Genomic DNA, 21983 nt, shown 5'->3' with positions numbered 1-21983 from the left:
TCCTTCAAATCCTGGACCCATCAATGTGATTTGATTGGATAGTTTGCCTTGGACTCATTTCATGGTTGAACACATGACTTGATTTCCTGGGACCTATCATGGGAGGCACTGAAAACAGAAGAAATTGTGCTTTCTTGTCGGACTCAATCCTCTGGGTCCTGGTCCCACCCACCAGGCAGAAGGAGATAACCACACACAACTCAGGTACTGGAATACAAAATGAAGCTCTCAGTGTTTATTAATTGCAATCAAAAGTAAAAATCATAGTGCTGTTTCAAACAAATGCAGCCATTAAAACAAAACAGAACAGCAACCAAGCCTTACACAGAAAGTCATCTTTAAAAACCCAGAGAAAGAAACCTGGTGTAAAGAAAGACGACACCTGAAAGGGCTCATCAACGAGTCTTCACGCGGACTTCCCATCCCAGGAACGTTCATTTATAGCTTCAATCTCGCTCAGCAACAAAGGCACAGTGAGGCAGGCGGCTATTGCTTCTGAGAGAAAAATCAAAGCGGCCCAGAGCGATTATTTTTCCTAAAGGATCTCGGGGAGTTGAAATAACAGACTCTGCGCCAGGGGCTGACGGCTGGTGGGGAGGCGGCCTTGGGGCCTTTGCTCGGCTTCTACCTTTGAAGAGAGTACAAGGCACTCAGTGTAACATTCTCCCTCACAAAGAGAGACCGAGTTCAAGCTACCGCCAAGAAATGTTCTAATCAAAGTAAACACTAAGCCTGTTCCCGCAAAAGCTGGGAGTAGCTAGCATGTGATCCCATCCAGCACTGTTTCTTTCTCCTGCTAATCTCTGGGATTTTAAATACAGTCTTTTTGAATCGCATGAATAATTCCAGTAATGTGGAAATGACAGAAGTCCTGAAGCTTGGGGCTAGTGTTGTTAAAAAATGACAATGCCCGACAACGAGAGAGCACACTGCACAAGGGGGCCAGGCCTGCAGCGTCCCAGGGCTTATTATCCAAATCCCCACTGCCACAGGATTTAGGGAAGCACGGGCTGTCAAATGTGAGTGTGCGCAGCACCCAAGTTTGTAGAGAACCAGGCTATTGTCCAGCAGCACTCCAACTGACACACACGTATTCCTTCATCGGTCAGGTCAGCTTCCAATAGCACTGTCTGACCCTCTGACGTTGTCCCGGGACGTTTGTCATTAGTAAAGTCTACACTGAGAGCCACACAATGGAGTTACCAAGAAACCACCGCAAAAGAGCATCTCACAATGTTCTAAGAACGCTTTATGATTGTGTGTTGGGCTGTGCTAATGGCTGTCCTGTGACCCACAGTGTGTAGGCTGGACACGCCCGCTAGTGTGAGACTCTTCCAGACGGCTACAAGCTGAAACATACAAACACACGTCACAATTTTAGAAAATAATCAGACTCTTGGAAAACCACCCAAAGGGGAGGATGTACATTTTACAGGTCAGTGGAAGTGACGTCACGGAAATCCTAAAGCTCCAGCACTGCCCTTTAGTGGCGATTTGATGGAGCAGGAACAGAAAACAACGGAGGGGAGAGAAACTGGGAGAAAAGGGAAATAGAGGAGTTTCAACACAGAAATATCCGCACGGCAGAAGGCAGCGCAGGAGTGACCAGTGCTCACAGTCTCTGCAGAGTGCGGGCTGCTCTCCTCCAGAAGCAGCCCCTGATGCTACCAAATATGTCCAGAAAACTGTTGTGCAACTTTCCTTACTTCCTCAATTTTACATAAATGCTAAATCATAAGCTATAACTAGCTATACTTACAATACAAAGATTCATTTTTTTCCATATAAAGTTCTAGTTGGTATTTAAATATTGGCCATGGGACATACTTTTAGTACAACAAGCAGGGCTTTCTGCTTGCCACTCGCCTATGGTTTTGCACTATAGAAGATTCTCTGGGGCTTCTTTGGAATATTCTAGAGACAGCTAGCTTAAGGCCCGTCAGTCCCACTGCCCACCTAACGTTCTAAGCCATCAAGGCCTTGATCAGTGTTTCCTCCACCTTGAAGCTCTGGACTCTTCACAGACCTAAGAAGACAGTTGCTATTTTATAAGCTGACAATCATACGCGGATACTCACTGCAGAACGCCTGCTTTGTCCTTGCTTGACCACATCAGCCGGATGAAGAGTAGCCCTGCATCCTGGTCCCAGCTGGGTCACCCTCTTCTGGCTCTCTGGATTTCAGTGTGACGATGTCTCCCTTGTAGGGTGCACGCTGCACGGGTGTAGGTGTGCAAGTCTGAAACAGAACACATCTCACGTCTCTCTTGTGGTTTTACACACTTGAATTTCATTAGCCACAGCTCTTGCTTGAACTGAGAGAGCAATAACCGTGTGGGTCTGTCATAATGCGTCCTACGTTTTTACCCTCAGCCCTCAGGAGGCAGAGACAAGGGCTCTCCAGGCCAAGCTGACCAGCTAGACTAGCTGATCTATGGGTTCTGGGTTCAATTGAGAGACCCTCCCTCATGAAATAAACATGGGAGAGTAACGGAGGAAGGCACATGCTGTCGACTTTGGGCCTCAGCATGAACGACATACGCATAAGCACATATATGTGTCCACACACATTCAAACACCCATACACACCAGCAAAAAAGAAATATTCCTAGGGGAAAAAAGCCAGGAAACGTTCCATCTGGTCCCACACTCTAGTGACTTCATACCACCCCCTAGAGCCCTTTTTCTGTCTTTTCTTCCTTTCTAAAAAAACCTATCATACATTTATAAAATATTCTAAATTTATTATTTATATGTATGCATGTGTTGCCTGCAAGTATGTCTGTGTACTATAGACATGCACTGCCCACAGAGTCCAGAAGAAGGAAGCTTTGCATGCCCTGGAATTATGGTTGTGAACTGCCATGTTGGCGCTGGGAATTGAACCCAGGTCCTCTGGAAGAGCAGCCAGTGTTCTTAACTGCTGAGCCATCTCTCCAGCCCCAACTGCCTGTTCTACCTTTTCCCACCCCAGTTGCCCATAGCCCCAGAGGGCTTTCTTCTCCCCAGCAGCTCTTCAGGTAGTTGGCTGCATGGTGCAATCATCTGCATGTGTGCTTTGCTTTCTTGGTTGCGGTGGCACATAGCAGGCCTTCTGTGGAACTCACAGCTGCAGTGACCCATGAGGCAACAGGCTCAGATGGCATGCATTCAGGGCTTGAAAAGCATCCTGAACTTTAGAAGCCAAAGAATTCATGAGAAGTAACTAAATCACAGTGTTGACAAACAGATCCATATCGTTATGGATGAAGCAAGAGGTGTCAGTTTCAGTGGTGACAAGAACGGACTCTGGAGTCAGGCGGCCTGCGCAGTCCCTCTGCTCCCCTAGCACTAGATGATGGGAAGGCTGTCCTACACTCCAGTTAGGAGGGTTACACATAAGCACGTAGGATAGTGCCCAGCATGGAACATGTTCTCGGCCAATACAGTAATAGGCCAGGACACTCATGAGCACACAAATTATTATGGGATGCACATTGGCGGCTCAAACTAATAACGCTGTAATGATCCACAGTGGGGGCTGTGAAGTGGACTGGGTCTAAGCTGGAACCTCCTCTTTCTACTCATCGTTTGCAGGGAATGGACAAGCTAGTAAATTCTCTGGGCCCACGTTGTCGCCCATGAAGAAAATGGTGAATAAAATCCATCTCTCAAAAACGTGAGAAGTTCCAAAGGAAAGCATCTTTTTCATGAGCGAGGATGTAGGCCCAGAGGCATTTACTAACTTGTCCATTCCCTGCAAACGATGGGTAGAAAGAGGAGGTTCCAAGGGGTCATACCAGCAGCTGGAGAAACGCTGTTCTACAGGCCGCCCTGCCGCCTGAAGATCCCTTCCCTGGGTCCTAGCTGCAGACCAGTCACTCTTCAGGCTTTGCAGGAACGGTGGCAATGAAGGTCTAGCCTCAGGCTTTTGCAGGAACTGTGGCAATGAAGGTCTAGCCTCAGGCTTTTGCAGGAACTGTGGCAATGAAGGTCTAGCCTCAGGCTTTTGCAGGAACTGTAGCAGTGAAGGTCTAGCCTCAGGCTCCCCAGATCTTTGAACCTTTTGCTATTGTCTTTTCCTTAGAGGTGGGTTGTATAAGCTCTGTCCTGACTAGACTCAAATCATTCTCATTCTGGACTGTCTTCTGACCCTGGCATCCTTCTCCACGAGCATCTCAGAGCCTCAAGACATCCACTGTGACAAAACGACACTTGCCCGGCAGCTCAGCCAACGCCGCTTGTCAGAAGTCCAGGTGAACATTTGTTTTCTGAGGAAAAACAACCTACCACTCTTAGGAAACAGAGTCTTGGGCCTCTCCTCTATCGGCAAGGCCAAATTTCCATGTGAAAGATGAAATGCCAGCATACTAGAGACCACAGACACAGCAGGACCAGGGATCAATGTTCAGAGATCACACTGCTGGATCGCAGACTCCATCCCAATGGCTTCAGCTAAACGGACATGAGTATACTAATTCTCAGCGGATTTTAGTGCAGCATAAAATACATGGGCCTGGATGGGACTGAGATGATCTGGGCTGAGTGTAGTCAGTGGATTTAGGCTCCTGCATTAGGGACTCCTGTTCTCATTGGCTCCACTTCACTGTCTAGCTTTCTCCAGCTCCCCGGATGTTTTCTCTTAGCTTGACCTCTGAAGGCTGGGGTCTCCAAGGACCAGTAGGACTCCTCTTTTATTTCTGCCTGACAACTCCCTTCGTGACACTGGACTTGGGAATTGAAATCTATATTTGATGACTCTTAACTTGATCTAAAGCCTTTATCTCTTCCATTCCAGATTCCCTGATAAAAATAGCTGGAAAACCTCAGCAGAGAGGTGGGAAAAAGTGGGTCATGAACGAAGATCTACGTGCACACTAGGAACTGGAGTTGTGAGAGGTAGGATGCTGAGCCCTTTGGCATCAGGGACTGCTGGCTTACCGGTCCCTGTATCCTAGTACTGTGAGTCAGGCCTGATGATCAACAACTATTTGTGAAATGAAGGGAGGATGTTTGGTTATTGGACTTCTGGGAACTCTTTATTATTCTGATGAGAGCAACATTAAGTAAAATTATTCATCAACTTTCTCAAGTTGCATCTCAAGACACCGGGGACCTGAGGATACATCTGGCATGGGCCATGCCACCTCTCCAGGGCACCCTACTAAAGAGTTGGCTATCACAATTCAGTGCCAGTGGTTTCCACCTCAACCATACTACAGTCAGATAAGACAGCTTGAAGGTAAACCTCTGGGGAAAGGTGCCCTAAGTGACATAGACAGCAAAAATAGCCCCTTACTTGACAGAATATGGGTGGATTACTTTAGCAGATGAGGGTTCAATTTGAGTTCATCATATTTAATTATGATTGTCATTGTGATGTGTTAATAGAAAGGCAAAATGAGAATTATACGCAGCACTATGAATAAACATTAATCGCAATCATCATTATATCTACATAATTACAGAAATGCTTTCTGGTTAGTTGATCAGGGGAAGAGGAGCATTAAATTGATGGAAAATGTGACTCTACTGAGGGAGATGCCAGAATTTCTGAAAGCGGCAGCAACAAGAGAGAAGCCTCCCCAGACCTCAATGGGAACCGAGACACTCAAATATCCATAAAAACAACAGAAACTCCAAATGCCAGGCAGCGCATACTGGCCTGACCTCCAGCAGACCAAATGAATGACAGCAGCCTCTGGATGAAGTCCAGCCTGCCCCTGATGAGGTCAGAGGGCATTTTGGACACATTAAACTGAGCTACTCAGTGGTTCCCAGTGAGTCACTACAATGTGAGCAGCTCCTGGATTCAATGGAAGAGAGAAGGCTCAATGATGAAGACATATGTATGTTAGCATCCTCAAAACATGCTCTGAACCATGCCCAAGGACGGCACAGCAGAACCAGACATTCTTACTTCGGGGCTGGGGTCTCTGGTCAACAACCTACATGCTGCAGAGGGACAATGGAGAACTCACCTGAGAGGCAGGAGGCGGGGCTTATGCACCAAGAAGGGTTGAAACTTAATGATTAATGTGCTTTACAATGAACCTCAATTTCTTAATCTATAAAACAGGAGCACCAGCACTTATCTCCAGGATCGTAAGAATCAAACTATGACACCTAATTGATGAGCAATAAATATTATTGCTGAATGATGCAGAAAGGTCAGATAAAGCAATGAAAGAACTCAGGTTGAAATGCCCTTCAAAGTGCGAGACTAGACATCTTTCATATTTTGAAGTATTTTGGTTGGGCATTCCTAGCTCTAAGATTGACATTTGAAATTTCCTGGTGTTTCAGAGTTTGGATCATCTCAGGTCTCAGAGAAAGCATCCTTCCTGCAGCAGTGGTCTGGCAAACAGCAGCCACAAGCCCTCTTCTTTTCTCTCAGTGCTTAACATGGCAGCTGCAGCCCTTGCCTCTTCCTGGGATGCAAATGTGCCTTTCTGTCTGCTTTCGAGCTTTCAGACTGGCAGGAACAAGGCCTTGGACAGAGCGCGGAGCACACGTGTCTCTTACAGGCTGAAGAGGCAGCTCCAGGAGCCTCACCTTTGCTTGCTATTCCCCATCAGTCCCGTGAACTAGGACTCTATGGCTGGTGACACCAGTTAAATGACTTTCTCACGCTACCTACCACCTTGAGAAAGGCACTGACGAACTGTACTGCTGGAAATGGAAAATACCCATTTCAAGGACCGAGCCAGTCATCCATTCGGCTTTTTCTTATCTAGAAGGAAAATTATGCTTATCGCTGCAAAGATACAAGGCAGTTTAAAAGCTTTGGCAGCAGTATTCACAAGCCGTATATTTCTCCAGGAAGCTGTTCTGATCTCTCTATAAAGAGCAATGTGACCGTATTCTCCAGAAAAGGCTGCAGTTGCTTAATACTGAAGAGAGGATAAAGAAGGGCTTTGAGAATAGCTTAGGGAAGGCTTGCACCTTCAATTTTGTTGAAAATCGTAATACTCTAAATACACAAAACTTCCAGGGATATAAGCCACTTGAAATTAAAGAGCTTTTTTTTGTGTGTGTTTGGTAAGGAATTAATAACACATAGTCTGTTCATTCAGGAAACCTGAAACATCTAAGTTCCTGTTACTTCTGTCTTTCATTTCTTTAATTTTCTTCCTATCCTGCTAGAGTTAAGTATGTTTTAATGTCTCAGCTTCTTATTTTAAACATTCTGGGCAAGATTAGTTACCTATATTCCAAAATAATGATTTAAAAAAATCACTTTCCCTTTCCTTTAGATTCATGTCTTCTATTTTGTATTAATTTTTTTAAGAAAATGTTTTACATGTATAAATGTTTTGCCTATATGTATGTCTGTGTACTATGCCTGGTACCTGGGAAGACCAGTGAAGTGTATCAGATCCCTTGGAACTGGAGTTACAGCCGGTTATGAGACACCATGTAGCTGTTGGACCTAAAACCCTGGACCAGGGTCTTCTGAAAGAGTGCTCTTAGTTGCTGGGCCGTCTCTCAAGCCCCAATTATCATTTTTAAAAGGCATTTATTTTTATCTTTATGCGCATGCCACATGGGTGGAGGTGCCCATGGAAGCTAGAAAGACAGAATCTGATTCCTTGAGTTGAAGGTGCAGAAGGCCATGAGGCCCGTGATGAGAGTGTTGGGACCAGAACTTGGGTCCTCTAAGAGATCAGCTGCTTTTGACAGCTGCGACTTCTCTCCAAGAACTGAACAAGACTTTTGGTTCCTTGAATATTCAGTTTTTTAATCTTTTTGTTTGTTTGTTTGTTTGTTTGTTTGTTTTTCAAGACAGGGTTTCTCTGTAGCTTTGGAGCCTGTCCTGGAACTAGCTCTTGTAGACCAGGCTGGCCTCAAACTCACAGAGATCCGCCTGCCTCCCTCCCCCCCTAGTGCTGGGATTAAAGGTGTGCACCCTCACTGCCCGGCTCAGTTTTCTAATATTTAAAGGGAGGGGAAGCCTCCACCTTTGTCTCCCTGTGAGGGCGCAGTCAGTCCTTTGAGACACCCATTGGAATTGCTTCTCCATGCTGCAGAGACCAGCAGAAACACCTGGGGTTGCTGTGGTTACTGCTTCTCAGCTTCTCACCTGTCAGTGCCGACATTGCTAAATTAGCTCCACAGCAAGCTCAGCACCATCTTAAACATCATCTCTGTTGACTGAGATACGGCGTTCAAAGAATGCAGGGCCAGGGTGTGGCTCAGCAGAAGGGCAGGCCTAGGTGTCACCCAGCATGGAAAGGCGGGGGGGGGGGGGGGGGGGGGGATAAAAACAGATTTATGGCATTTGGGAGGCATTTAAAGTATCTTGAGAGCACTGGTTTACCTAAGCAAAGCCTTGGGAAACTGTTTGAAAAACAGAGGTACTTTGTGTAATGCACTGTGGGAATCTGCGAAGGAAACAAATTCACAGAAGGTTACACCAAGGAGGCCCCGGGAAGGGGCAAGCATCAGTGAAGCCTGCTGGGAGGAGAGAGGAGAGCGGAAGCACTCATAGTAGGGCCAGCTGGGTAGCGCTGCGAGACTGTTAGCAGCGCAGGCTGAGAGGGCAGTTACCTCCCCACCCTCAACATACAAAATTCTAAATTCTTTCACCAAAACTTTTATTTTTTTTTACAATATTTTAATGCATTTAATGAAACTTAAAAATATTTAAAATTTTGTATAAACAAAACATGAAATGCAAGATAAATCAAAAAGGCCTCTTTTTTATCACTGAGTTGTTACAAAGATCGTAGGCCTTTGTTACAGAATCAGTTATGGGAAAATAAAGAGACGGGACTGACATTTACTAATTCTGACATTTAAAAATCTTATTTGAGGGTGGAAATGTTTAATGTCCAGGTGAGAAAGCAGAGCCCAAAGACGACAAGGGACTTGCTCTGGCCATACTGTTAGGCAACAGGGAGTATTCCCATCCAGATCTCCCTGCCCCAAACTCCACCTTTGGTGGTCACCCTGAGAAGCACCCTGTGGATGTTCAGCTAAAGGGGGGACCATTCTTCAAGCCGTAACTGCTGAGGTAAGACCCCCAGTGGTGTGCAGACACCAGACCATGCCTCTCATGGCAGCTCCCAGCCAATGATAGTGCCATCTGGATCTGGGAACCTCAGAGGTGTCTCAGATCCTCCCTGAACTACAGCCATCTAGAATGTGTCCCTCACTTTCCTGTATTCTTTCCTCTCGTGGGCCATTCTTGAATTGCATTCTTGGCTCTCAGTGTTTCTCAGATCCTTTTTCCTTTCTCTCATGGTTATCGCCAACAACTCCCCTCCCCAGTGCCTTGATGCATGTGACCTGGCTCTTGGAAGACACTGACTGTCACAATGGTAAAGAGGTCTTTCCCCCCTCTAGCCCCCCAAAAAAGGAAACCCTAAGGGACACATCTGCAAACATCCAGCTAGGACCTCTTTCACTGAAAGCTGGGATGTGCCTGTGCTCCCTGGCCAATCTTGACAGCCCAGGAGTGTGTTGAACCTACTGTGACATGATGCCACCATCATGAGCAATAAATAACAAACCTGACACCCAGGGCAGCGCAGCTTAACGACACTGGTCGCTGCGGTGGGGCTCACCTGGTCTCGCTGCGTGATCCGTTTGTAGACGTATTCAGCAAACGGTTTGCGTGGAATAAACTTCCCGTCTCCCGCTGCGACACTGAAAACACCTGCTTCATACACCACTCTGCCTCGGGAAATAGTCACCAGGGGAACCCCGTGGCAAACCATGCCCTCAAAGATGTTGAAGTTAACGGCCTGGTGGTGAGTTTTGGCAGAGATCGTCCTGCGTTGGTAAAACCAGAACAAACTCAGGTCATCGGCTGCTCATCTGGTGAATACAGAGGGCTACAAGAGGCCTGATTTAGTAGAACCCTTGGCAACTCTACTAGGCAAAGCTTCGTCACCACGCCAGTGGCTTCCAGAAAAGAACAGACCAGTAACATTTTGTTACCAAGTCATTATGTTCTTGAAGAGGAAAACCCAAGAGACACACCTTTAACGAGACAAATGAAGATAGACCCGGAAAAGACATTGTCATGTTGAATCTTTTAAAAAAGTATTTCAAAGAACAACGTTTCCCCTACTTTTAAATCACAAGACATTCTGAATGCAGAGAGCAAGCTGGCCTACACTCAGCTCTACAGAGTGTCGACTTTGACAGGCGCAGCTGAGGAAAGAAAGCAGGCTACTGGGTGTTCATACAACCTCTAAAAAGAAAACATGTACACATGGGCGATTATGAAAGGAAACACGAGGGATATGGATCTGGAGAACTCGGGCTCTTACACTGCGTCTGTGGCTTGAAGTGGGGTTGACATGGAAAAACAACAAATCGGATTTCTCTGCTCCACAGCAAACAAAGGTCATTGCTGTGATCTTTCTCATCCTCGGGGTTAGCCAGAGAAAGGGGACAATCAGATCACATCTAATAGAGTCTTTATTATAAGGCGCGATAGGAATGCAGTCAGTCACACTAACACATGATGATAGAATTCTCATAGGCATTATCACCCGCAGCTTAAAGAACTGCTGCCGCTTTCACAAGAAAGGTGTCTGACAGGGTGTCATCCGCACTCGGCTTCTCCTTCCAGCCGGAACTGGAATTCTGCGGTTCTGAGGAGTGTTCACACATCTGCATCTCTGCACTTTCTGCTCCTTACCCCGAATGCCCTCTTCGCTTCTATTCCCTGCCCCCGAAAACTCTGCCTTCTGCCCATGTTGGCACAGGGGCAGTTGATGGCCCTGCTTTAATTATCACGCAATACAACCATGTAAACCAATGTCACACTAGATCCCCTGAGTAGCTACGGCTGTTCTGAATGAACGACAAGAATTGTAGATCCCAGAACCCAACCAGAGCTCTGGCAAAAGCTACTGTATTTTCCTTGTAGCCTCAAATTCTTTGAGTTTTATTTTGCTTCATTTTTATTTCTTCAAGTTATGAGGATGGAGCCCATGGCCTCACATATGCTGAGCCGGCACCCACCACAACCCAGCCCTAATTTAAGAGTAGGATCAGGGTCTCTTGGACAGACTCCTTTCCTAGTGGGTGCACACTGTGAGTCATAGAGCAGGTTGTTTGACGCTCATCACGTAGTAGGTGCTTCATAAATATAAAATGGCCAAACAAAGGGATCGCACGATTTGCCTCCTGCTTCTTCAGGTCACTTTTATTTCTTAACCTTGGTGACATGACTGTGTTCTGGAACCAGAACATGGTGTTAAACCGGAAGTAAAGACACAGTCCGGGAGTTCTGTTGAGTGCCTAGCAGTTGCGGCCAGTGGTCCGTGTCCATTGGCAATAAATAAGTAAACTTGTGATAGCTATCACCCTTGTAGCATCTGAGCCACTCAGGAGAAGCAGGGATTCGTCGACACCAGCAGTCCTCGGCTGTAACAGTATTAGCAGCTGTAGCAGAAGCCGAGTCTTAGCTCTCCACTCCTCCTGTGGTGATTCTGATGTGAAGCTGTTAAGGAAGTTGCCCGAGGCTCACAAAGTTCAATACCCAGAGACACTGCAGGGGTTAGGAAACACGTTCCTGCTGGAGAACATTCTGTTTGTAGAGCCCTATCGTCTTAGCTACTTTCTTGCTGCTGAGATAAAATACCTCGACAAAAGGTGGGGGTGGCACTTATTTTGGCCTCTGGGATCATGACAAACCCTCCTTTCACAGCCATCTCAAACGTGTGAATCTGAGGTTCTTGAATGTCAAGTCTGAGGTCATCCGCAAGCTGATCCTGCACGAAGCCTGGGGCAGAGATGAGGGCTGTGCATGGTCCCTTTAACCCCATCTATGGCTGTCGTCAATGCACACGGACAAGGTACTGTCCTTCTCCAAACACACCCCTGCGTCTCTGCTTCGCTGTCATGTGACAGCCCTCGGCTTTTATGAGTTTCCAAAAGAGCCTGCTGCTGGCGTGCGGATCAAGGCCAGACTTAGAATCTCAGCGTCAATCTGGTAGGTTTGCTAGCTATGGCCAAGTGGGCAATGACGAAACAAGGACAAAGGAAGCCACACTCATGTTCTGGCTTTGACTACAAGAGACTCAGTCAATAGGTACTTGTGAGGGTCAGCAGTCTGGGAGACAGCAGAGGAAACCTGCTGTGTCTTTGCAGCATAGTCTGCTCTTAGGTAGGACCCACCCACGGTCCCAGGGGTGGGGTGGGGGTGAGCATGGCGGTGCTGCCCTGAGCAGTCTTCTCCCATCTTCTAAGGTCAGAACGCTGGTGTTCCTGTAAGGAACCTCTGTTCTTCCCTGGAAAGAATCTGGTGAGACTCTCAGTCATGGTACCCAGAGATGGAAGGGGAGGTCTTCTTTCCCAGTAATAAGAGAAACAGAAGCATTGAGAGGGCACAACCCCACACAAGACCACACCCTGCTATAGGCTGCCCCATGAGAGCCTGGACTCCTCCTTTCAAAGCAGTGACCCGACCTCTGGGTTCCCCTTGGCCTTCCACACACTGTATCTTTACATCAGTGAGCACATCTGGTGGTACTATCGTCAAAGACCAACAGCCAGTGTGGCCTGAGGAGGATCATTCAGTTAACAAGCAATGCAAGTCATATTTATTGTAGCACAATTCATAACAGCCGAGTCATAGACTGAGCCACAGGGCTTGCCCACAGCTGAAATGGTCCAAAAGACCCAGTCTATATGCACAATGGAATATTATTCAGTCACAAAGTAGAACAAAATACTGTTGCTCACAACAAAATGGATACCAGTGGAAGCCATTACTGTAAGGAATAAGACCAGAACAAATATCTCATCCCCCCCCCCCCGGTTGTTTGTTCAAACAAACGAACAACAACAAAAATCATTAACCTGAAGATAGGATATTAATTATTAGAGATTTCAGTGGTACAGATGGGCAGGAAAAAACACTGTGGATTTGCACAGATGTTTGTGAGGCAGAGTGCAAGCAGCCCGAATGGAGAAAAGGATCAAAGACAAATCCACCTAGAGGGCAGATGTGAGTGTGGGCCAGACTCTTCTTCCACTTAAGGCTGGAGAATGGCGAGATGCACCACCAGGGATTTTTCTGGTCTCACAAGCATGCAGAGGATCTTGTTCACATCCTTCCGCCTCACCACTGGCCACCACTAGCTGTCTGCTGCTCAGTGATTAACACCCCTCTTCCCCTGCAGTGAACTGGGCCCCCGGGTTGTTGTCTCCTCTTTAGCTGTTTTTCTGGTCGCTGACCAGGGTGACGTTGACCTGAGTCAAGCTCATCCTGAGCCTGTATCACCAGAGTCGCAGGCGGGTCTCACTCTGGAGCGGGTGGCCCCTCTGTCTATGGGACCCCAGTTATGGTTACACTAGCTAAGGGTGATGCTGCCCACAGAAGACCAGAGGCCTCGAAGCTAGCGTCAAGTTGCTTTCTGACTCGGTCAATAGCTTGTTGATGCCACTCACATCACAGCTGCGGAAAAGCATCGTGTCCTTTTCTAAAGGCTTTCTAGCAACCAGCCAGCCTGGCTGCCTGCTCTTGTAGATGAGATCACCAAAGCAAAGCCAGCCCAGGCAGCAGCCCCGCCCACGAGCATCCCAAGAGGGAGACGGAGAGAAAGGGACTTTCCTTAGAGAAATGTGGGTCTTCCTGACCCCCCAAAAGTGACTTGTCTAGGCATTCTATTGTATCTTGACTCCTTCATCTTATCCGTAGCATGAGTGGGTTCCTATGTGAGCGACAGGAAAAACAAAACACAAAAAGAAAGTTGATGGGACCAGCACAGCGCTGTTAATGGCGTCTTTAAAAACGTGCCCCATTTCTCCCTGTTAAGATACCTTGTACACGCAACATAAACCAGTAATAGCTCATTGTTAAATCTTTTCCATCGTCTAGGAGGGAGATGCAGTTATGAGTCCTCCTACAGAAGGAGGCTGAGGTATAAAAAGGATTAATACCTCACCCGTGGTACTCAGCCTACGCTCATGTAGCTGCAGGACAGAGATGAGTTACGACAGGATCTTGTGAGGCTTCAGAAGCTGGGAGCAACTGCCCTTCAAGGATTATGGGGAGCCCCACAAAAAGGGTACGGTTGCTGCAAACATCCTTCACCCTCAGAAAATAAATAGGAACTCACTTTTTCTCTTCATCCTTCGTGGTGCTTCTCCGTCTGTTTTCTGTGTGGTATCAAAGGACTTGAGATGCTAGTAAAATTTCCTTGGCTGGAATTGCTCATGCATTCTCAGTGTTACCATAGCGGATGAGTCCTGGGTTCCAACTACCTCCTCTGTCAGCTTCATGGAGGTGACATGTTACAGAAATGGGGAGCCAAGGAGGCACATCTCTGAAAATGTTAACTGGTGCGACTTCAAGATCATTGTCATTATTAAGCAAAGTTGCTGCTCTCTGCAAAATCAATCTTCCTCCGTTCAGACTTCCATACCAGCTTCCCACAGAAAGGAAGATGGGCATTGCTTCAACCACATTGTTAATCTAAGACGGACAATTGCTTGGAGCTTGACTGGTCCTCAATGATGACAAAACATTTAGTGTTGATTCCTTAAAATGCTGCCAAACACTGACTTAGAGGAATAAATGGATCCTGTCCCTTGTTCTTTGGCTCTTGGCTTCAATAAAGGCCACGGATAGTGGTATAGATCATGACAGCATCAATTGTGTCTAATGTCTGACCTTGGGGTGGGGTAGGGACCATGTCCTTCACCCCGTGTACCTCACACAGCACTGAGCATCTAGAAGGCCCTTGCATGCATCCTCATTTATATAAAAGTAAGTTATTGGCCAATTTCTGTGTTGCCACTTAACATAAATACTGCATATTTTAATCACCAGCTTTCAGAAAATGGGAAGCTAAAAATAATTGAGTGTTGTGAAGAAACAGGAATTGAACGTGAGCCAGCCAACCTAGCAGAATAGGAGGCAGCACGGCCTTTGAATACTGAGCAGGTAAGTGCTTAGAGATGAGGGATGCTTATTAAGTTTTGGAAGGCTCATCTTCTGGCACGGCCAGTCAGTGAGGGTTGGAACAGCCTTCTGGGGCGGCATGTGGGCTTGGCCCTAGAATCCTGTGACTTTCCGGGGATCTGCTTTGCCTTTGATGAGGTGACATCTCCTGACATATCCCCAGGCACAGTCTGAGTGGGAAAGGATTAGTTTCTTACACGGGGTCAACTGGACTAAACTATGCCGTTCCTTTCCCGGGTACCCTATGGGCTACGTGCCTGTTATACACAGGGCTAGCTCTGAATCGTGAGATCAGAAGGGAACTGTGGCAAACCACTAAGCTCTCCTTGGAGGAAATGGAAAAGAGAAGATAGAGCAAGAAATAGCTGAGGCGTTCAAAATTCACTCTTTTTTTTTTTTCTTTTTGATGGACGCAGATGACCTATTTTTCCTCCTCCCTCACCACAGGGGACAAGAAAAAAGCTAGTGAGCATAATTGATGGCAGAGGAACACTGGCAAAGGGACTGGAACAGGCACAAACAGGCAAATAACCAGAAAGTCAAAGAACTGGAGGAAAGCCACCGAGGGTTTGCAGCAAAAAGAGGCAGATAACGGCGTGGAGAGAGACTATGGTCTCTGTAACACAGCTCCAAGTTCTGAACCTGATCTCTCTGTCCCTTTCCGGCAATGTTTGGGCAGCATTTCCATGAGGTTACGTTGTTTGTCATCTACTGAGTAGCTGCAGAGTTCCAAGTCACTGTCCAGTTTAGATTGGTAATACGTTTAAAGTAGACTTAAAGCTTCATCTCATTTAATCTCCCAGTAATCGTGTGATGGCAAAATTCTTATCATGCCCATCGAGGCTTAAAAACTTCAGTGGGAAGGGGACCCACAGGATCTCTTTAAAAACAACGTTGGTGGGTCCTGGGAATTGCATAGATTGTCAGGCTTGGCAGCAAGCCCCATTCCCCCACACAACCACCTAGGGAGAATTTTACAGAAGTCCCTGGATCTCCTCCCTCCACAAGGAGACATCACAGACCTGATGAGCGAGGGTCTCAGTGATTCCAGCTGCAGTGACTGAAGATGGCAGCAGGCAGCTCTGACCTGGAGCAAGCCACTGTAACCACGCAAGAGTCAAGTGGTGCATGACAAGGGTAGACCCTGGGCTCTTTGAAGACTGCCCCTCGGCAGTGAGGGCGGCTTGCTCAGAGCTGCTCACTGCAGGCTGTGCACACTTATCTGGAAGCCACCTGAGATGTAGTAACTACGCCATAAGCATGCTCATGTACTCCTTTGCCTGCTTTCCTTCAGATCTTGCTCACATAGTGTTCTTATAAGTAGCAGACAAGTGATAGGCGGGGCATAGGAGGAAGGGCGGGTTTGCCGTCTATTCGGGGAATTAGATGCTGGTAAATTGAAAACAAAGCGATACTTGGAGTCTTTTATCAAATCACCGAATGCTACTCCTGCATCTTTAAACCTTTCTTGTCTCTCATTTCTCAAATAAATGAGGTTAGATTGCTAACTAGACCTGCAATGTTACCACAGAGGAACTAGTTTCTTAGACTTGGGGTTTGCAGACTGAGGATTCTCGGATAACTGCTCCATAGCTGTGGCCTGCAACTCTGTCTTCATGGCTGCACTCACCTCTCGGTTCAAGGAACGGAAGAGGGCGGGGCTCTAGCAGGCCTGAGCACAACAAACACTTCCCACAGGCCTTGCCCTTCCCTGTTCCCTCTTCCTTGCTTTTTAGCAAAGTAAAACAAACAAACAACCCAAAACCGTCAGAGCACATTCCTACAGCTAGCCACCAAGGTCTAGTTCCTTATTTGGCAACTTTCTACCCCTGAGGCTTTCAAAGTATTAAAGTCTCCTTTTGACTACCCTAATTAATCTGTCCAATCAAAATTAACCACCTCATCCTAACGTCCCCTTTCACTTTTATAAACTGCCATTTGCCTGCGGCCACATCGGTCTCCTTTCTATCCTGAGGCAGTCCTTTGGCCCTAGGGAGGCCTACCTCCTTGTTCCCCTCCCTTTCTCCTTAGTCCTCTATCTCCTGTCTTTGTCTCTTATCCCTGCCCCTTCCCTCTGGGGCAAATAAATCTTTGTGTGGAGAACTTAGTCTTGGGGTGCCTTGTGCTGATTCCAGTTCTTTCAGAAGGAATGGAAGGAAGGAAGGAAGGAAGGAAGGAAGGAAGGAAAAAAGAAAACAAACTTTGCATTGGTGAAAGGATGTAGGTAATCCTTAACTGTTTATGGGTGCCCCTGGCAGCATTCTCTCATCCGCGTACTTATGGCCCACCTGCTCCGTGCCAGGCACTGTGCTGGGTGCTGTGGGTGAGCCGGATGACAATCCCTGGCCCAGGCAGCTGACGGTCTAGTCAGACTGTTCCTGAATTAACAAACATTTCTCTGCTAGAAACAGGATTCCAGTGTGGGTTAATGAACAAGATCAGCATTTCAATAATAGTACCAGGCATGTGGCACTTCACGGTTTACCCAGAATGCTTTCCAAGAACCACTTTACTTCTCAAAAGGAGCTCGGAGAGCTTGCCAGAAAGGTGATAGAACCCTTAAACAGACAAATAGCATTATGTCACCCAAAGAAACAGTAACAATAGGGGCGAATAGACATTTCTTTACAAGAAAAAAAAACCCAACCCTGGTGACTAATAAACCTGAGGTGTCAGCTTCATCAGTGCTCAAACGAAAGCAATTTGCAGTTGAAAGGTAATAATTTTTACATATAAAAGAAGCAAGAAAAATCAAAGGAAAGTCAGAGATTGTGCTGTAGTGGGAGTGTGCTGGTTGCTAGAACCGGTCTGCCTTTAGTTTATACAGTGGAGATAACCCGAAAATTCAGCTTTAAAATAGCAAAACTGTGGAAATCGTAAGAGGTGCTCGTCACCACGCACTCAGAGAGGATCGTCACAGAGAAGTGTCTAGATCATCTTCCCCGAGGCCACATTCGTGCTGTCTGGCTGAGTGCCTGAGAATCGAGGGTTTCTAAAATATACTTGGATCACCCCACACTATTTAATGGCTTGGCACAATGCAGCACCCAGGCCACATTCTGGTGACACTGTGGTCAAAATAGCACCTGACCGACCTGGCAGTGCAAGGACAGGAAAGGAGCTGTGATTGACAGCCACGCTGGGCCCTGGGCTGAATGTTGATTCTTCTAAGCTTTATTTGCTGTAGGATTCCGCATTCTGGGTCTGTTACTTTTGGTATCTTCCTGCGAGCTTCTGAACCTCTTGTGCTGTCCTTATTGTATTGGCAACAATGACTACATTAATGCTTCTGTTATACTGCACACCATATTGAAGGCATTATTTCCTTGCAACCCTCACCAAAAGTTGGTGCTATCCTTACAGTAGCCTCAGCATTTTATCAAAGAGAAAAATCTACATTTTACCAAGGTCAGGGGAGTAACTTGCCCAAGGGAGGTTTCTCACTGGCCCAATTAGGTCCCAAGTTAAAAACCTGCCCCTTGATTTTGAGTGGCATCTATTACTCTCACCTGGCATTTACTTAATCATGGGTCACAAACAAGCATCACTGTGTGGGAGCCAAAGTTACACTTTAAGTTTTAATTACTATGCCTAAGAGGTCCCGGAAACAATGTTGCCTCTGACCTGCAAGCCTCCTGCATTAGACTACGGTTCCTACGTTGCTGGAGGCTTTTGTTTATGGGAGATAATAAGCTTCATGTTTTCACTTTTCTGAACAGGTTTGTTTGACCCATCTGCACCTGATGTGCTTGATCACATGTGGGCGGAGTTTCACAGGCAGGATGCATGCTTGCCCCCATTGGACCTGCCTGGAAATGCAATGAGTTATGGGTGTTCCTCCTTAAGCCCTTGCCATACTTGATTCTGGGTCATTTCCCAGGAACCTGAGTATAGACCTGGCCAGAATCTAGCCAGTATTTAAATACAGCTTGCTTCAAATTTAGCTTTAAACTGTGGTAATGGTCTTATCGTCCATCGGTGGGATTAACAACTGCCCCCTCTCTTTAACTCCACTTCCACTGCTTCATCCATTTCTTGGAGTTTCCTGGCCAGGAAAAAAAAAATCTCTAAAATCAATTCCTTTTTCTCAACCTCCTTTCCACGGCTTCTGAGGATGTTTGTTTATTGGCTACCAGTGATTGAGCCAGGAGCCTCCTGCATGTTATATAAACATCCAACCCTGGACCATTCCCTAGCCCTTCTTCTGCTGTATTTTGAGACACTCTCACTAGGTTGCCCAGGGTGGACTTGTGTTAAACTTGTGTTAAATTGCAGAAAACAAAACAAAAAGAAACAACCAACCCAAATTCTCAATTGTCCAATTAAAGCTAGCTGTTTTGGGGTGCACCTGGGACTGACCAGTCCCTAAGTTGGGATTTTAGAGGACAGCCCCTGCTGGCGTTTTGAGGTCTCTTCATGGGAGAGAAAAAGTGTTTTTCAGGCGTAAGAGAATGAATTGTTACATCATTAGAAAAATACAATGAGAGGAAGGAAGAAGAACCAGTTTAAGTTGGAAAACATGTTTTGCAGTTTATATCCAATCTAAGAAACAGGAACTTATTCTTAATTACGGATAGAAACCTTTACTTGCAAGGGCTTAGCACTGGACAGACAAGAATTTGTTCTCTAACTACAAACTGAGACTTTAACCTGCAGGGGACCAATGGGAACTTAATCCTAACCCTCTTAACTGTAAACAGAAACCTTAACCTGCAAGGGGTCGGTTCATGCTTTGGTCTCACAGCACCTGCTCCTTGCTGCCCTGCCTCCCACCCTGATGGACTCTTACTCCTCTGGAACCGTAAGCCCAAATAAACTCTTTTCTCCATAAATTGCTTTGGCTGTGCTAATTCACCACTGCTCTGGGAAAGTAACTCCATAAAGGTTGTAGATCAACTCCAACTATGGCTTGACAACATAGTTGCTTGAGCTGCAACCCAGACATTCTTCTATAGTTAACTCAACCTTCAAAGCCTTGTAGAATCTTAATTAAGGGAGCCATCTTAGGGTTGGGAAGAGACTTGGACCTAGAGGGGCTTCCAGGTGCCCAAGGTGAGGTCCCCAGTTAGTTCCTGGGACAGCTGAAGATAGGGAACCTGAAATGATCCTATCCTATAGCCATACTGATGAATATTTTGCATATCACCATAGAACCTTCATCTGGTGATGGATGGAGATAGAGACAGAGACCCACACTGGAGCCCTGGACTGAGCTCCCAAAGTCCCAATGAGGAACAGAAGGAGGGAGAAGATGAGCAAGGAAGTCAGGACCAAGAGGGGTGCACCCACCCACGGAGACAGTGGGGCTAATCTATTGGGAGCTCACCAAGGTCAGCTGGACTGGGACTGAAAAAGCAGGGGATAAAACCGGACTCTCTGAATATGGCGGACAATGAGGGCTGCTGAGAAGCCAAGGACAATGGCACTGGGTTTTGATCCTACTTCATGTTCTGGCTTTGTGGGAGCCTAGCCAGTTTGGTTGTTCACCTTCCTAGACCAGGATGGAGTGGGGAGGACTTTGGACTTTCCACAGGGCAGGGAACCCTGACTGCTCTTCAGACTTGAGAGGGAGGGGGAGAGGAGTGGGGGGAGGGGGGAGGAGTGGGAGACTGGGAGGAGGTGGAAATTTTTTTTCTCAATAAAAAAAAAAGAGTGCAGAAAAAAAAAAGCCTTGTAGATCCTCGTTTTACTTCCTTGCCAGCTGTCCCTCACCCCCCCGCGGTGTCTTTAGGACCGTGAGCTAACCTTTCCTGCTCTCCTTGACCCTGACTTCATCGCAGAAGATTGCCTGCCCTCTCTTTGCAAACCTAGAGTCGCCCTCTAGAGTCGCCCTCAAGGATGCTCTTGAGCCAGCACCCTTGGCCTTCTCTGGAGCCACTGCAGGTGAACCCAGCTCAGGATTGTCATCTGGACCCCACCCACCAGTCTTCACCTCTTCCCCATCTCATGTACTAATGGGACTGGTGCCAATGTCCCTTTTGAAATATTATTTGTCTTTTCCTACATTTGCATCTTGCCTGCCCCAGTAACGCACACCCTTTTTGGTAACACACACAATACCTTATCGTTATGTCCCCATGTGCTCAGGAATTCCTTACACATAGTAAGTATACAATAAATGTATGTTTATATGTAACTACCACTAGTGTCTTTTCCTTTGACATGTGGAATTCAGTAATCTTTTGTACCAAAATACTCCACTTAAAAAAATATGGATAAATTGTCTTTCCATTGTTTTTCCTTTGGAAGCTTAGTTTCCCTGAAGTGCTTGGCAGGAGAGTTGAGCTGAGAGCAAAGTCAGGATATTTCCTGTTGAGAAAGAAATCAGGGAGGAGACGAGGGGTCAGGCGGAGAGAAAATCTAATGGCAAAGAAGCCACCTTTCCAAGGCTGGCGAGACAAAGAGCATTACAAATATAGAAAAACATTTAGAGGGAAGGATTCACAGGGCAGGAGGGAACTGCAATTCAAAAGACAGAGATTGAGAAATGTTTCCATTGTGTGGCCTCTAGGTATCGTAGACTCCTACTACCTGTATGGAGTTTTTGCACCTTCATCTGTGCCCTAGTTCCTAAGCTCCTGGAGTCTGTATTGTATTTTATTCACATCTGTACTCAATACCCTTGAGTATATATATTTGGCTCTATTGGGGATTGAACCTGAGACATTATCACGCATCTGAGGCAAATGTTTTACCACAGAGCCACAGCCTCCGCTCTTGCAAAGGTATCAGCATCAGATGACAGGCAGAGGAACACGGGCGACCACCCCCTGCATAAGTGCCACACTTAGCCCTGAGAGGGGCAATGACGCCCTGCCCCAGAAGGAACTTTCTGTGTGCTCTAGACAGATGGAAAACCGTACACCCAGTCCAAGGAGGTTCTGCAAGCCCAGTTACAGTCCTAAAGGCAGGCCTGGTGAACCAAGGGAAAAATCTCTTTCAGGCAACATAATCACAACATAAAGTATCAATATGTTTGCCTCCCCACCAAAGAGACATCAAGTTAGACAAAGGAAACCAGGCAACAGGTTTGACATGACTCAGTTGCAAAACAGACCTGCCCAGCCCCGACCCCT

General features: G+C 46.6%; 1 protein-coding gene across 2 annotated transcripts in view; it reads right to left on the bottom strand.

Moving 5' to 3' along the window:
• Window positions 1-239: 239 nt before the first annotated feature.
• Dpys (dihydropyrimidinase) overlaps window positions 240-21983 on the bottom strand; it is a 66868-nt gene continuing 45124 nt past the window's right edge. The window contains exons 8-10 of one of the 2 annotated variants that reach the window (XM_041637633.1): window positions 9548-9755; window positions 2079-2238; window positions 240-628 (exon numbers count right to left, since the gene is read on the bottom strand). In XM_041637633.1, coding sequence (XP_041493567.1) covers window positions 2113-2238; window positions 9548-9755 — 334 coding nt within the window. In that variant the 3' untranslated portion in view covers window positions 240-628; window positions 2079-2112. The remainder of the gene's footprint in view (window positions 629-2078; window positions 2239-9547; window positions 9756-21983) is intronic. The other variant, XM_041637634.1, reaches the window with a different exon arrangement.

This window comes from Microtus oregoni, unplaced genomic scaffold (assembly GCF_018167655.1).
Source record: "Microtus oregoni isolate MIOR12 unplaced genomic scaffold, Mior012 000053F_ref0000044, whole genome shotgun sequence".
Classification (NCBI taxonomy): Eukaryota; Metazoa; Chordata; class Mammalia; order Rodentia; family Cricetidae; genus Microtus; species Microtus oregoni.
The sequence above is the reverse complement of the archived record's forward strand: the minus strand, read 5'-3'. Positions and strand labels throughout refer to the sequence as shown.